The sequence below is a fragment of the Rhyacophila brunnea genome, unplaced genomic scaffold, assembly GCF_057557595.1.
Source record: "Rhyacophila brunnea isolate RB1 unplaced genomic scaffold, BYU_Rbru_1.0 scaffold_20, whole genome shotgun sequence".
Classification (NCBI taxonomy): Eukaryota; Metazoa; Arthropoda; class Insecta; order Trichoptera; family Rhyacophilidae; genus Rhyacophila; species Rhyacophila brunnea.
The window spans coordinates 908,209-925,664 of NW_028232860.1; the positions used below are offsets into that span (position 1 = coordinate 908,209).

A 17,456-nucleotide genomic window follows, 5' to 3' on the forward strand; every position below is an offset into this window, starting at 1 on the left:
CAAAGAGGTTGGACGGTCTTTAATATACGACCATATATTTCCGATACAACATTTCACGGTGAAGTGTGATACTTTCGGCGAACTGCATACGTACAAATTTCTGGACACGTTCTTTGAGAGGGCCCTGTTCCTCAGAAGTTTTTGGAAACCAAACTTTTACCTTTCGGGCGAGTTTCATTCGGTGATTTATTTAATCGCTTGCATTATTTGTGTGTATAACCAAATAAATCTACAGTTTCAAAACCATCGCCGCCTATGATAAGTTTGATATTGTGCATTAGTACATTGTGCAGAAATGGCGTGTTTTTCGTTTTAGTTTCGTTTATTCGGAGTCACATTTTTACAGGAGATGATTGGAAAGGTTACATGTAAGTTGGACGTATGCAGTTCATCGTGGGACACTTATTCGTGCGCCGCAGTACGTGAAACACGAGTTCGTATAACATTTTATCAAATGAGTTCTTCGTTGAACATTTCACCGTGGAATACATTTACTTATACATTATATATTATATACTTAGAAAATGCGGCGATAGTTTGCGTTTCCAATTAGATTAACTCTAACCTAACCTAACCTAGTTAAGACATCTCATAAAATTCGCCACATGTTGTAGCATACGTACAAATATACTCCACGGTGAAATGTTCAACGAAGAACTCGTCATTTGATTAAATGTTACACGAACTCATGGTTCACGTACTGCGGCGCACGAATAAGTGTCCTGCGGTGAACTGTTCGTACAGATTTCTGGATACGGATTGGAAAAAGGGTAGCCCAAATTGTAATTTAAAAATTTGAGGTTGTAAAACGAGTTTAGAAAACGAGGAAGAGGTAAGAGAAGTCTCACTACTGTCGACCGTAATGTTAAAAAATGTCCACAGGATATCGAAGAATCGTCTTCATAAGACTGATAGCATATGAAAATGAGTCATTAATATTAACCGTGAAAGCAGATGATCTGATCGACACCTTTGAAAGGATGATTTTGCAGCAGTAAACTTGTCAGTAACCTGTGTATGAGTGCGAAGCGTATAGAATCAGATAATATAATCATGCATGTACACGAATTCGAACCTCTCCATCTTCGTCAAACTCCTCAGGCTTAGGTAGACAACAGTGGCGAAGGGTGGAGGTAGGCTCTTAAGATCTGACATATATAGTGCACATTAAACCTTGCTAGTCATACGTATTTGTTTTTATTGAACTAATACTACAATTTATAGACGGTGTTGGTTAGTATTTAAAAATCTTTTTGGTATATTTTGGGCTATCCAGCAAAATTATTGTGCACACCTTTTCATTCAGACTTATTTGTTTTCGTTGAATTAGAAATACATATTACACATGTTGGTTAATTTTTTCAAATTCATTAAGCCCTGCCTAAACCAAACTATGATAGACAAAAAATATTATCTATAAAATATCCAAAGTTATGTATGATTTAATTGCATAATTAATAACACGAGTATTTTTTGAGTATTATCTATTATGGCTTAGTTTTCGCAGGGCTTCATTGAATTTTAAAAACTAACCAACACCATCTGTAAATTGTAGTTTTAGTCCAATGAAAACAAATACGTATGACAGAAAAAGTTTAGTGTGCACTATTTATGGCAGTTCTTAAGAGCGTACATAAGTGAAACGGCAAATAATTTTCAACACCATGTGGAACGAAATTTCGGGCGCGTTGCCATTCGGAGAGTTTTAGTCGACCTGTTCGCACGTCAATTTTTTTTGTGATGGAGTCGGATGAATATATTCTTAAATCGTGTAAAGAGGACTTAAAAATATTCCTCATGTACTTGAAAAAGAAAACATGTCAATGAATATACTATTATTATTACGAATATAATAATAAACATAACATAAAAAGGAGAAAAGAAAGCATGTTGATTTTTTATGACAAATTATATTTCGTTCGGTTCGCGTCATTTGCACCCGCGACTCGCAATCCGCGCATCGCCTAGTCACGATCTTTTTAGACCATGCCTCAGCTGAGGCATGGCCTTCAGCCTACCTCCAGCATTCGCCACTGGTAGACAGGCTATGTTTAATGCATAACTAGTGATACAGGTGACAAAAGGCCCTCGTAGGGAATCCAGGACGAAAAAGGCCAATATGGAGATTGGCGGAAGGAAAGGGTGAAGAGCGACGTAAGGGATCTTCTCAAACTCGATATCTTGGGAGCGGCCGCATATCGGCTGGATACCCATCGGACGAAGAGGTGTCAAGAAGCTCTGGTCGGTCAATAAGCACCTGCATTTTTTCTATAATAAAATTGTTGATGAAATTGACTACCACCTACGTGTCGTATTTTGAGACTATTAAAAAACTTCCTTATAACTTTCATTTACATCTAAATTATTATTGACACTAATTTTATATAGCCTGCAGTGCCTACTATTTAATTATAATAATAATGTATCACGTGAAACTGGGTAGATTTAATTGAATTGTTTTTGAACAGATAATGTAGGTACTTAGAATATTGTATTTAATTCGCTTTCATGTATTTAATTAGCAATTGTTATTTTTAAATTATCTGCATAAATGGCTTTATACGTTGTTAGTTCAGAATATGTTAAAATGAAAGCGGTAGGTACTAATCTGTATGTGACAAATGACGCGAGCCGAACGAAATATAATTTGTCATAAAAATTCAACATGCGTCCTTTTAATGTCATGTTTATTATTATATTCGTAATAATAATAGTATATTCATTGACATGTTTTCTTTTTCAAGTACATGTGTAACGTTTTTTAGTCATCTTTACACGATTTAAGAATATATTCATCCGACGCCATCACAAAACAAATTGACGTGCGAACAGGTCGACTATCGCTCACCGAATGGCAACGCGGCCGAAATTACGTCCCACATACTGTTGAAAATTATTTGCCGTTTCACTTATGTAAGCTCTTAATACAATGTTTTTGAACCAAGAATTAGTAACTCACAGGTAACAGCGATCCGGGTTTCGCCTTTCCAGCGCTCGAAATGGAAAATGTTACTGACTAATATTAACATAGATGGTTATCAATTTTATGTGTGGGTAGGTATGTTATAAAACGAAGTGTAATTTTTTTTGTTATATGGATTATCTAGCTCAGATGGTCAAGTTATTTTTTCCACGAGACGGAGCGATAATTTTGGGGATTTCATGAACCGGAACGGCGCTCCGTTGCATTACGAGCCCTGCGCTTTTCGCTATATTAGGCAGATGGCTGTGGTATATAGGGGATTTCAATATGGTAACGGATGCATGTCCAACATCAATACTGACTGTGATCTACATCTACAACAATCTTCAAAGAGCTTTGCCTAAAGAGCATACTGCGTGACGATAAGGGTAAACTACGCCTCTTTTTATAGTGTGGAGATTTTCATCTTTTCTTTTCCTCACTCCTGCGGCATACATGTCTGGGCCTACGGTGCGATCGACCAAAATCCATCCCGCGATCCGCGTTGGACATGCCTGAAGTAGGTTATTAAAAAAACTGTTTTCGTACATACCTTACTTAGGTACCTTCCTATGTAAATTTGGCGCCCATACCCTGGAGTCAGATAGGTGATATTTAAAAAAATCTGGTTCGAATACCCGGCCGCAGACTGAGATAGATATTTTATAATATGGTTGTTTCTTTCTTACAGGAAGCGAGAGTCCATCGTCTCCGTTCCCCTCGTCGGCCGGGGTGGAAGGGCGCGACTTGACCAATGAACTCTCAGCGCCGTACGAAGTTCCGCAGTTCCCCATTGAACAGATCGAGAAGAAATTAGCCATACAGAGGCAACTCAATGTCAAGTAAGTAACTAACTAACTACATAAGCCTTAAGTAAATATTAACCGATAGATTTAATGGGTTTTTAATAGGTTATGATGAGATTAGCTTATACATACAAGTCAGCCCCTATAGTCTAGTGCGTAAGGCGTTGGGCATTCATTCGGGGGCTCCGGCTTCGATCCCCGGTGAGGTCACAATATATTTATGTTTTTTTCTCAAAGTCTGGGTGCTTGTTTCACTACACTATTGTAGTTGGGCCCCATGTCCTGTTGTAGTGTTAAAAAGAATGTAGAATTGCGGGCAGAACCAAACTGGCATGAAGTGCATTTGGTCGCCTAAATACTATTTTCAAAAGTAACCTCCCATTGTGTCTTAAGCAAGCGTAAAGTGTTCAACATTCAACCGATGTGTGTGAAGCGTGAACTCTTGATATAAGAGAGGTTCAAATATTACGAGTAGCGCAATGTAGCATGGCGGCATGGAATTGTGCATGTTGGGTATAACCCGGAAAGACCATAAAATAAACCAATGGTTAAATAAAACGGAAGAATACGGTGGAGTTCACTAAAAAGATGTAATGGCATCTAAATGCCGTCGTACAGTAGTACCCAACGGGCACTATATGACCACAGGGATGCCCTAAAACCCGCTGGATAATCGAACCCATAAAGTCTGGTGTATGTACGTGGCAGGGAAATACCAGGAACCGAGAATAGTGGTGGGAGCTAGGGATGATGGTGAGTATGATTATAAAAGTCTTTACATCGAAAAACTCGTTTTTAAAATAAGGTTGTTTTTAGGTTCGCTTTCATATATTTTTATAAAGATATAGTAAAAACCGCGTCTACTTGTGTTAAATAAAAATACGTAGTTCATGTGATTGATGTTCATATTGGGATAAATTGAAATGGAATTCAGTTGAACGACTTAATAGTACCTGTTAAGTTATTCTGATGCCGTGGCATTGACGATTGCAATGCATTTTTATTAGATTAGGTACATTAAAAAAACATATCCACGGGTTGGTATGCACATACACAATCGTCGCCCCAAAAGCAAAAGGGCACTTGTGCATAAACTGAGTTTTGAGAAAAACGCATTTTAAGTGTTTTTGGAGTGAAAAAAAAATCGTAGATAGGTTATTACTTAATATTTTGAAATGAAATTTGGAAAACTTGTGACCTAATTACTCAAGATTGAAATGCAATATTTTTTTTTATAATTTGTCAATTTTTGATTTTTAAGAGGTTTTAAGTCACATGTTACCTTTTTCCTATATGCATTTATGAATAGCTTTATCTTCATCTTTTGATTTGCGAGCGTCCACGTGACGCTTATTGTGATCTTCCAAAATATTTATTTGGGCTTATTTGTCCGCTGCCAACATGTTTTAAAATTTTTCACAAATTTCACAAGTGCCCTTTTTCTGCAACGAAATTATTTTTGTAAACATTGCACATAGTTCCTAAAATCGTGTCCATGTTACGAGTACCTTTTTCCTATACATTAAATGAAGATCAGTTTACAAATACACAAGTAACCTTTATTTTCTTTGCTAAATTGTGAAATCATGGGTTTTGCTTCACAAATGCCGTTTTGCCCATAATGTAGAGAAAAAAATACGAAGAATGTGCACATGTGCCCTTTTGCTTTTGGGGCGACTATATTATGTAGGAAGCATTTTATGGGCTTCTTATTGTGCCTTTTATATTATTCAAGACCACGTGCAATGCCTACATACAAAAGAATGAAATCGTTCCATTTTTGAATCCATTCAACTGATTTAATAACATAATTTCTATTCAATAACGCGCTATGAATTTAATTTCATTTTCATCATAAGTCACTTGGTGTCTAATGCTTCAATTACATTATCATGCACGTCGCGTACTGTCACGCTGTCACGGTGACAAATTTAGTATATGGTTTCGTCATTTTGCAGAATATTTTGAACTCTCACCACCTCTGTAAATTCAACGATGGATTACTTAGTAACGAGTCTCTCCAAATTCAATAATATTTTGAACAGAACCCAACCTGCAGACCATAGATAGATAATGGACAATATTTTTATAGAAAATACATAGTGCCAACCGCAAATTACAAAAAACACGCGATTTTGACATGAGTCGAAAATGTGTAGGCATGTAGAAAATGATAAAAAAAACGTTCATATAGTCATGCAGTGCATTACAACATGAGGTGACCCCATTGTTGTTTGGCAGATTTTTCTAACTGACAATGTTCGTTTAAAGCAGAGGTAGTCAACCTGGTCCCTACGGCCCACTAGTGTGCGTTCTAGCTTTCATGGTGGGTGGTAGGGGTTTTAAAAACATTTTCATTTGAGCCAGATATCCAGTATTCAGTTTCGCTACATCAGCCTCAGGGATCTCATTAATAATTTAATTAATTAAATGTAATTTCACCAGACTTCACGCTTCTATGTATGCAAAGTACCTATAAATAAAAAGATAGATTTAACTACAGTAGGTTGTTTTATAAAGATTTATTCTGCCAAACTTAGCGAAAGTCTGACATAAAGTATTTGGTAAGTAATTATTATTATATGCTTTAAATTGCTGTAACTCTGCTTTATAAATTTTATAAAGTAAATTTACTTCCCTACCGTTACCACCACATCACCAATCACCAATCACCATTACTGTGGAACCGGTGGGCGTTTAAAAAATTTTACTACTAACATAGATACAAAAGTGGGCGGTAGGTATAAAAAGGTTTACTACACCTGGTTTAAAGGCTCAAAATGTGCTACAGGATGGGAGCATGCGGTCTGATATCATTTTAAACACCAAGAAAAACGACATTACATACTTTACCCCGTAGCGGCAGCTTACCGTGACGTCACGTGAGAGTCCGCGACATGCATCATAATATATTTCGCGCTTTATTCTCACATAGTGTGGTTATAACATCATTTTTTCCCCTACTTCTTCCACGTGTTTTATTTGAAATCACACCGTTTTCGCCTAGTTACGACACGACTTTCGATGGTCAGTACGGCGAATCCGTATCCGGAAATTTGTACGTAAACAGTTCACCGCAGGACACTTTATTCGTGGGCCGCAGTACGTGAAACATGAGTTCGTGTAACGTTTAATCAAATGACGAGTTCTTCGTTGAACATTTCACCGTGGAGTATATTTGTACGTATGCTACAACATGTGGCGAATGTTATGAGATGTCTTTACTAGGTTAGGTTAGGGTTAATCTAATTGGAACAGTACTATTTGCAAACTATCGCCGCATTTTGTAAGACACGTACAAATGTATTCCACGGTGAAATATTCAAAGAAGAATTCGTCATTTGATAAAATGTTACACGAACTCATGTTTCACGTAGTGCGGCGCACGAATAAGTGTCCCACGATGAACTGCATATGTACAACTTACATGTAACCCAGCGAATCATACATAATATGTCATGTCACAGTTATCGGCGTTTATTAATATATTCGTTATGAAATGTTACGCGCAGGCTATGTCGGGCTTCCAGAAGTGTTATCTGATTAGTCGTATGCTTACAATCGAGGCCTCCGGGCGCTTCCGGGTCCGTTCGTGCGGCTCTCGAGTTGTCGACACGTGCGTTTTTTAAAAGTGCACACCGTAAATTTATATAAATAATGAATATTAGTACGCTGTTTCGTCTGTAGTGTGTCTAGTGAATCCAAGATTATTCGTGATGTTAATAAAACATAATTAAATACTTACAAAGTAATACACATAATTATAATAGGTATCGTGTTTTTAATAATAAAAATATTTTTTTTACATATATATTATTCGATTTAATAAAATTGATTAACCCATCAAATTTTTGCATGCATTAATAATAATTATCCACCATAAATAACTCGACATAGTAAAATGAGAATGGATTGTTTTTTGACAGTGGTTGGTCGGTGTAGTGGGGTAAAATGGAAGTTTTGGTGGAATGATCGATTAAAAAAATACAAATAAAATCTGCATAATATGAAAACTACCAAAAATAATCGTAAAGTTTTAAAAAATGGCATGTGGAAACGACTGCATCTTGATCGTTTGAAGCTTGAAGCTTTTGCAATTAGCAATAATTCGCTACCTGAAAGCAATATTGGAAGAAGCCAAAATACTAGTTTGAGATAATAATAATTGAAGTTTAACGTTTTTATTTTATTTTAATTTATTAAGCTGGGGCACAGTCTAAAACGATCGTGACTAAGCGACGCGAAGATTGTGCAAACGACGCCTGCAGAACAAAACATAATTTGTCATAAAAATTCAACATGCGTCCATTTAATGTTCTGTTTATTGTTCTATTAGTAACAATAATAATATATTCATTGACATGTTTTCTTTTTCAAGTAAATGGGTAACGTTTTTTAGTCATCGTTACACGATTTAAGAATTAATACCCCCGTCGCCATCACGAAACAAATTGACGTGGACACAGCTCGACTTTCGCTCTCCGATTGCCAGCGAGTCCAACATTTCGTTGCACCTATGGTTGAAAATTATTTGCCGTTTCACTGATGTACCATCTTAAGGACTCAATTGAGACTTCGTAGCTAAATAAAAAAGAAAAAGAAAAGGAAAACGAATGGTTACATAGATTACAAATATGTATAAAAATAGAATAGAAAAAAGATATTGCAACCAGCAAATTTCCATATATAAATTATAATATAGTTAAGTCTAACAAGATAAAAAGTAAGAGAGTAGGAAGAACATAAATATATAGAAATTACAATATATAAGATAATTAGTGAGAAAGAAAGTTTGGTAACTATATTATGTTTACTTTGTTTTATTCTGCGGTATATAATACTTAAACGATACCTACGTACTGCTAAGAATTTTTCATTATCCCACTATGACTTTGAAGTTACAATGATATATTGGTATTTAAAAAAAAAATGGTACTTATTTAATTTTTTTTAATTCTCAGTGATTCATTGTGTAGGTATAGGTTTCAGCAAGAGAAAAGATTAATAAACATAATTACCCTCAATGCACTACATTTTGACGCATGTTCTTGAATGTGTGAGTATCCTACGAAAATGAACCACACATTATTGACGTGCAACACTAATATTGAATGAGCGTCAGTGCATAAACCGAGAGCAGTTGTCAGAACGAAGGAGAGCCGTATTTTTGATACGTGTTTAAGTTTATCCTATATTCTTCCACACTCGATATCGGTTGCCTGTTACCCGTAAGGTATTTAAGTTCCCATTATTTCTGAGTTCTGAAAAACGAATTACAGAAATCGCTTGGACCCGTGTTAACAAAAAATAAGGTGAAAATGTTTTCCATGAAATGCTTCTGTTGTTGGCCCTTTCTAAGTCTTATTACATTACCATTACCATGGCCCCCACATCCTGAAGCGGCCCCCCAGGCTAGGATCTTTGGCGGACCTCCCTACCTATTGCTAAGAATAATGAATAATCTAATAAGCTAATAGAATAGTGTTTTTTTTATATGTTCATTGATTTTAATACATCCGTTGTCGAGGATCGATACACAATTAAAAATTGTATCGTACAACCACATAATTTTAAATAATAACATTATTGAAGGAAAATAGCCCCGCAGGCGACTTTTTATTTACTTTAAAGCAAATATTTGTGATGTGTGTTTATCTTTCGTATCTGGTCGACTCGCCTCGCTTGGCCCCTCCTGAGATCGGGCCCCCAGGCTAGAGCCCTGTTAGCCTCCCCTTTGTGGGGGCCATGACCATTACACTATGTGTGGCTTTTAATAAAATATATTTAATAATTTTTATTTTGAGAAGTTTAGTTTGGAATTGGGGGAGGCGCAAAAAATCTGTGAAAAATTACGATGTTTTAATATTTTGTTATACTTCTTATGATATTGTTTTGACGTTGCTCACAATTTATAGCTAATTAATTACGTAATTGTATAAATATTAATTTAGCTATAATTTATAATATCCATTGCCGTATATTCAAGTCGTAAACCATATTTTATATTAGAAAACATATAATTCGTAATCGAAACCACGTGGAGCAGCGATTCTCAACCTGTGGTTACGTGAGTGATGACTGCTGGTAGGCACGTCAATAATTTATTCAATATACAGTATATAAACACATTGAAATTGTTAGTGTGCATTATGGAGAGGTTGAGAAACGCCAGATTCTGGAGTACCTACTGAAATGTTGATAGTGTGGGATCCGGATGGGAAAACGGATGTTTATCCGACCAGGATGAGTGAATACTAATAATAATAATGATAATTAATAGCCGTACAATCGCGGTTGTACATATTACAACAAACATATTATATAAGTAATCAAATATATATTATAACCAATAAATATCTATATGTATATATATATATATATATTCCAGTAGCGAAGGATGGAGGTAGCTTTGGACTTTAGGACTTTGTTAGTCATACGTATTTTGTTTTTATTGAGCTAAGACTACAATTTACAGGTGGTATCTATTGGTTAGTTTTTAAAAATCAATTAAACCCTGCCTAAACAAAACCATAATTGTTTTGGTATATTTTGGGCGATACGACAAAATTGTGCACACTTTTTCATTCATACTTATTTATTTTCGCTGGATTAAAATACATATTATTATTACATATAATATTGTTGGTTATTTTTTTTAAATTCATTAAGCCCTGCCTAAACCAAACTATAATTGATAAAAAATATTATTATATCTATAAAATATCCAAAGTTATGTATGATTTAATTGCACAATTTTAAATATTTTATAGATAGACGAGTATTGTTTACTATTATCTATTATGGCTTTGTTTTTGCAGCGTTGAATTGAATTTTAAAAACTTATCAACACCATCTGTAAATTATAGTCTTCTTTCAATGAAAACAAATACGTATGACTAACAAAGTTTAGTGTGCACTATTTATGGCGTTTCTTAGAAGCCTACCTCCACCCTTCGCCACTGATTATATTCTTTATTTTATAACACTACAACAGGCCAAGAGGCCGTGGTGAAACAATCACAAACACCCGAGCTTTGAGAAAATCACATTACATCTTATTATATTGTATTAATCTAATCCGGAGCCCCCGGATGAAAGACCAGCACCTTACGTACTGCACCGCGAGAGTCGTGAACATCAGTGCAAGTGCACCCGCTATACATCTGACAATCAGTTTTTTTAAAGTATTTTATTTAGATCATGACATTAATGTCATTGATTTAGATAGAGACTTCTGTTTTATGTTTTGAAGCTTTCTTACTTCACCGGAGTGCGACGTGAGTTGTTACCATACACATATTTTGAAGTTAGGATTTCTTGACAGTTATTCCATTCTTCCGATCAGTTTTCATTTAATTATATTTATAGATGTTGTTAGTTTGTTGCACTGTTATTTCAATACTTAATTGTGGCAATTATTACATTTTTTATCGGATTATTGTATTTTTAAGTTTCTATATAAACTTTAAATAATCAACTTTTTTAAGAACACAATAAAACTGCTTCTTCATTTGTTTTATATCTACAAGACTTCGTACTCAGCAATCATAATTATTTAGTTATTATGTAGGTATGGAATTCAAAGGTCACAGAGCAGTGATGCTGAACCAATAATACTTAGAATTAATTTTATTATTTATAAAGTAATATCCGGTTGTCAGTTGATCACCTATAATTACCTTAACTTTATCCTAGGTGATTAGGAAATAAATGCATCTAAAGTCCGCTAAGCGCGGTGCAGAACCATCTGGATTATCTTGCAATCGTGGATGTTGGATGTTGAGTGTGTGGATGATGATGGGCGGATGTATGAAGACCTGTAGTTGCTGGCGGAGATGGAAAATTTATTTGACAGATTGACAGAAACAGTTTACATAGGTACAACGATAAAAGATAATAGGGAGGTTTGTATTTTTGATGCGCGGTTATAAATAGTGACAGTTCTCACCCAAGATAAAATTCGTGAAAAAATTTTGTCAGTTAGCAAAATCTGCCGAAATCTCCAGAACAACAATGAGGTCACCTCACGTTGAACTGCACTGTATCGACATCTGCATGACGCAATGAACGTTTTTATCATCTTCTACATGCCTACACTTGTCGACTGCCATGTCATGTAGCCTGGGGGCCCGGACTCAGGAGGGGCCCGGCGTGGCGATTCAACCAGATAAACACACATCACAAATTTGCTCTCATAGGCGCTATTTTCCTACGATAATGTTATTATTTAAATTTATGTGCTTGGACGATACAATTTTTAATTATGTATCGGTAGTCGACAACTCCACAATTCAAATGGATATATTAAAAGATACAAAAAAACACACCATTTGGAAAACGCTACTGTAGAGCATCACAGTGCCTTTATCCTTAGCGATAGGTAGGGGGGCCCGCCAAAGTTCCTAGCCTGGGGGCTCGCTTCAGGATGTGGGGCCCATGGGTTGGACCCATCGGCCCGTCCGACCTGGTTGCTACTAAGGCCAATTATCTTGCTTTCACAAAATTTGCGGCGTTTTATTGTGGGCGTGAAGATCTCTTCACATACATTTTGCTGTCCGTATGATTAGCTTCGTTCTTTTGATTTAATAAACAACGTAACTTCATTTTCTTTTTAGTAATTCCCATGTGCTTTTTCTCTCCCAGGCACTTTGCATTAGGGTAAACTCAGTAAACTCAGTCAGAGCTCACTCTTCTCCTTGCTCCACTTCTCATTATCTGCAAATATATTAGTAATATTATCATATATGTAGAAGGGTATAGTTTCAACCCTTTCTTCAAGTGTATTATATAATTTAATGATGATCGGAATTGCTATAGCGATCGCATTGCCAACATTTGCTTATACAGATAGTTTTCTGCTTCATATAAGTGATGTTGACAAATAATAAATAAATTCCAAACCTCATATTTCCTACTTCAAATGTCATCGTAAACTATTGAAGATTTACCCTCTCTCACTTTGCAGCGGTGCCACAAAAACATGTCTCATGTGACAGGAAAAGCAGGACATCGTACGACCCCTAGCATTATAGTATTGGATACACGATGCTTAGATGCATATAATATGTTGTGAAAATGGTTGTGAATGACTGAAAAATGCCTTGATTATTGTGGGTAATATAGCTACGTCCCCAAACGTGCCACACGAAACAATAATTGTAACATTGTACCACAGTAGCAGAATAAATTTTATGATCGGCTCGAATTTCAATGTCAATATCAAATTTCTATTGAAATCCACAAAATAATAAAATTACTTAGTCATTTAGTACGTTTACATCAGGCCACAAATGGTGAGCGACAGATCAAATGTATGCATTCGTCTTTTGACTACTACGTCAATATATAACTAATAAACAAACATTATTTTAATCAGTTATTAAAATCTGAGTAATCTAATAATAGTAAGTATGTAAAATTATAAAAATTGTATCAAATTATATTTAACTATTTACCGCTTTCAATAAAATTATTGTTAGATTAACATTGTATTAATTAAAATAAAACAAAATATGATATGGTTAATTCAATGGAAAGCGGGACCGGTTTTGTCGGTTTAGTAAATTTTCTGAAAAATCTAAGAGACCTCTCACATACAAACTTAACGTAATCACATCGTCGATTTTATCGTTGCAATTTAGTTGACTTCCACAAAACATGACATGTTATTATTTATGTGATTGTATTTTCCTAATATTTGGAAAATAATGCTTTCTGCGTTTGACAAAATCGACTTGGTAAGTTTTTGAAGATGAATAATACACCATTTATTGGCAATGCTAGGCTTGTCCACTGATTGTTCGTATTTTTGTTGTACTTATCAACACTAATAAACCCAGATAAATCTGGAGAAAACAGTAACATGCTTTTGAATATAAAGTGAATCACTGATCAGGAGGATGGAAAATACTGAAATTTAAGGTTTTGCCAAATTCGAAGCATATATCAATTGAAAACGAGGTAACTTTTACTATGCCATTTGCACTGACTGGCAGTCGTAGGACGTATTACCTGTTATAAACAAACAAAAAAAACAATTAGTAGGTAGAACCATGTATTGATTCTCATCAAACTATTGTACTGTGCATCAGCCTACTGCGTGACTAAAAGAGGAACTACGCCTCAGTTAAAGCACGGGCATACACATCAACTCGTTTCTTTCACTATTGTAGCAGGCCTTGAGTGATGCAATATAAATCACGTGATATGACGAGATCACGTAGGTTCCCTCATGGTTAAATTTAAAAACGATCTTCACGTAATCTGGTTAAGAAAATAAGAACAATTAATGCTTACCCTTCAAAATCTCAATGATATTATTATATTACAACTGAACTTACTCGCTTTTTACATTACCACGACTAGGGAATCCAATCCCGAGCCAAAATTCTGATCCCGGGATTTCGGGATTACAATTTGACAATCCCGGGATCCCGGGACTGGTCCCGGGATTGGGATTTTTTTCCTTTGTTAATATAAAATTTTTATATTTACAAATAACATTGATAAAATCGGTCAAAAATAAATCTAGTATAATTTATACTATTTAAGACATTTATTGTTAATATTGTATACGTTAAATCTTGGAAATACACAAGTTTAATGGAGTAAATAATATTGTAATATAAATAATAATGTGAATTTAATATGAGATTGCTATTTCTGATAGTAAAGACATAATGAATAGATCAGCGAGATTTAAAATAGTAAAGCAAATAATCATGGCGTACTTATGGCCTTTCCGCTTCATAAATCTAATTAGTCAGCCAAATATGAAACTGCAGTAAAACGTATGATATCATGGTGGAATTACTTTGTTAAAAGTGCGAAGCATTGTTTTTTTACCAATCTTTCTCATTTTTAATAATCTATGTGAAAAAATAAAATGAATCGGCAACCTACACATCAAACTTCATTCAAACTCAGTTTATTTCTAATGTAGTTATTTTGTATTAAAAGTATTTTTTCTGTTATATTTTCCATAAAAATTGATAAAAAAATCAATCCCGAAATCCCGGGATTATGTTTATCAATCCCGGGATTCATAGGTATCGAAAATAGCTCGGGATCCCGGGATCCCGGGATTCGGGATCCCGGGATTGGATTCCCTAACCACGACCCATGTCGTGCGATCGACCAAAATTGCTTACTATAGAATATTGCTATATGTGTGCGAGATCATTATGAATCCATTGTAAGTAAAATATGACTATAGTTTAGCACCTATGTAGGTCCGTATTTTTATATTATTCACTATTAATTGTAGGCGTAGTCAACAAGACATCGCTTATGTCTCGCGAAAAAGATTAAATGTCGGTACTTATCTACATTGTAAGACGGAAATTTGTTTACATTTTTACGTAGCCCTTCCCACAAAAACTTTGTCAAGTTCTACCTAACCTACACTGTTTTGATAAAAAATACACGTATGCATTGTCTTCGGAAAAGAACAACAATTTTCGTACAGGGTGACTAGTTAAAAAGACAACTACAATAAATTGGACCAGGTTATGGCACTTGTAAATCAGTTGACAAAATATATGTATACAATCAGAGTTATTTTAGCATTACCAACTTTGCATTTATTCGTACATTGTATACTGTTTAAATTCGAATCAGCCACGGGATTCGAGTTCTTGGATCATTGACTTTTACCAGCACACTCCTTCGCGTAAAAATTATAAATATTAAAATGGACACGTTAGCAGAATAGGTGAAATACATCAACGCAATTTTTCAATATCCTTATTGCAATGTAGTGTATTTTTAACTATGTACTTGCAATATATTTTATACAATACAATATGCGGACATCTGCACATGCATTGTCAGAATGTTAAGAGCGTACATAAGTGAAACGGCAAATAATTTTCAACAGCATGTGAAACGAAATTTCGCAGTCGTCGCCAATCGGAGACTGACAGTCGAGGTGTGAGCACGTCAATTTGTTTTGTGATGGCGTCGGAGGAATATATTCTTAAATCGTGTAAAGATGACTAAAAAACGTTCCGCATGTACTTGAAAAAGAAAACATGTACATTTACTATTATTATTACGAATATAATAATAAACATAACATTAAAAGGACGCATGTTGAATTTTTATGACAAATTATATTTCGTTCGGCTCGCGTCATTTGCACAATCCGCGCATCGCCTAGTCACGATCTTTTTAGACCATGCCTCAGCTGAGGTATAGCCTTAAAAATACAATTATAAATGCGGATTAATTTTAATGCCATCTATCTTTGTATAAAATAATGAAATTTGTATAAACAGACTAACATGTCTATGAGTAGGGACGTTTACGAGTTCCCTTTTATTATTCACGTGATGTTGTCATCAGTAGGTCAATAATTTGAATCCAGAGCATGTATGGGTAGAATGACTGACCATTATTAAAAAATGGGTCTGTTGACAAAAATTGCATAATGAGCAGAAATGACAAAAATGCTATTGTCATGCGAGGAGCGAATCGCAGAGTGTGATGCTCAGGGAAACATTGTACACATAGCGATACAATGGCCCACGTTTGAGCGTCAAAGAATATTAGATGTCTTTGTAGGACGGAAGAACTCGCTAATCGTAAACTTTCCAATGTAACTGGATGGAAACACTGAACAGTGGAACCTCATTCAGAGGAGAAAAGCAAATAATGTAGCGTTTCACAGTGAACACCATATTATAAAAAAATAAAACAAGCGTCTGTAAGCGGGAGCCAAAATCCACACCAGAATGTAATCATAGTAAAAATAATTACAAGATAAAAAGAAATTTTTATATACAACGTTTTTAAATTTTCTGTTGAATTATTATGCTCAATATGCTCAAACTTGTACTTGATATTAAGTAAATAAAAAAACAAACAAACAATATAGAATACTGAAATGTCATTTTGACATTTCATTTAGATTTCCATAGTAACGCACGTATATATTAATAATTTAGTTGCTAGGACCACCCCCTTAGCAACCAATAATAGTCTTTTACTTTTTACGGATTTTTCTGAAATAACTTTCCATACAAAACAATTAACTGAAAATGAATTCAATTCTGCTTAAAGATGGCTAAAAGTGTTAAAAGAATGCACTGGCATCGTGTTCTGATTTATTCTAAAAGTTTCATATGTCTAGCTAGTCGGGAAGTTGGTTAAAAATCGATTGCAAGATTTGTACTGGACAAACAACCACCGGACAAACAAGAATACGAGCTAATAAAAACGTTGTAAAAAATAAGCATGTTAAATTATAGAATACATTTTTAAATTAAAACAGTTTATAATATATCGTTGTTTTTCGGCCACGCTGTATTATTGGAAATTATGTAGTGCGAATGCCTCTGGGGGATTGAAGCCTTATAAAAGAAAGACTCTCCGTTTTCACTACACATTTCCATTCGATATTACTCCAGAAATATACTTTGCTGTGAACAGAATATTACAATATTTTTCCCATACTTTATAATGTACCGGAAATAAGAAATAATTGTCATTAAATTAATTTAAATCCAACAAGAGTCAAAAGGATATAATGTTCAATACTTTTGTTAATTATTTTTATTTACACCTTTCTCTTGATACTGTGTCTGTAGGTGCTAGTATAAATTTAAGGCAATTGTAATTATTCGTATGGTAAGAAGAGATCTAGATTTATGTGAAAAGGGCTATTGAAAATAATATATAATATCACA

General features: G+C 34.8%; 1 protein-coding gene across 9 annotated transcripts in view; it reads left to right on the forward strand.

The window, feature by feature from the left end:
* AMPdeam (AMP deaminase) overlaps positions 1-17,456 on the forward strand; it is a 123,569-nt gene that overhangs the window by 57,061 nt on the left and 49,052 nt on the right. For all 9 annotated transcript variants that reach the window (XM_085948458.1, XM_085948457.1, XM_085948460.1 and 6 more), the window contains one exon: positions 3,654-3,804. In XM_085948458.1, coding sequence (XP_085804584.1) covers positions 3,654-3,804 — 151 coding nt within the window. The remainder of the gene's footprint in view (positions 1-3,653; positions 3,805-17,456) is intronic.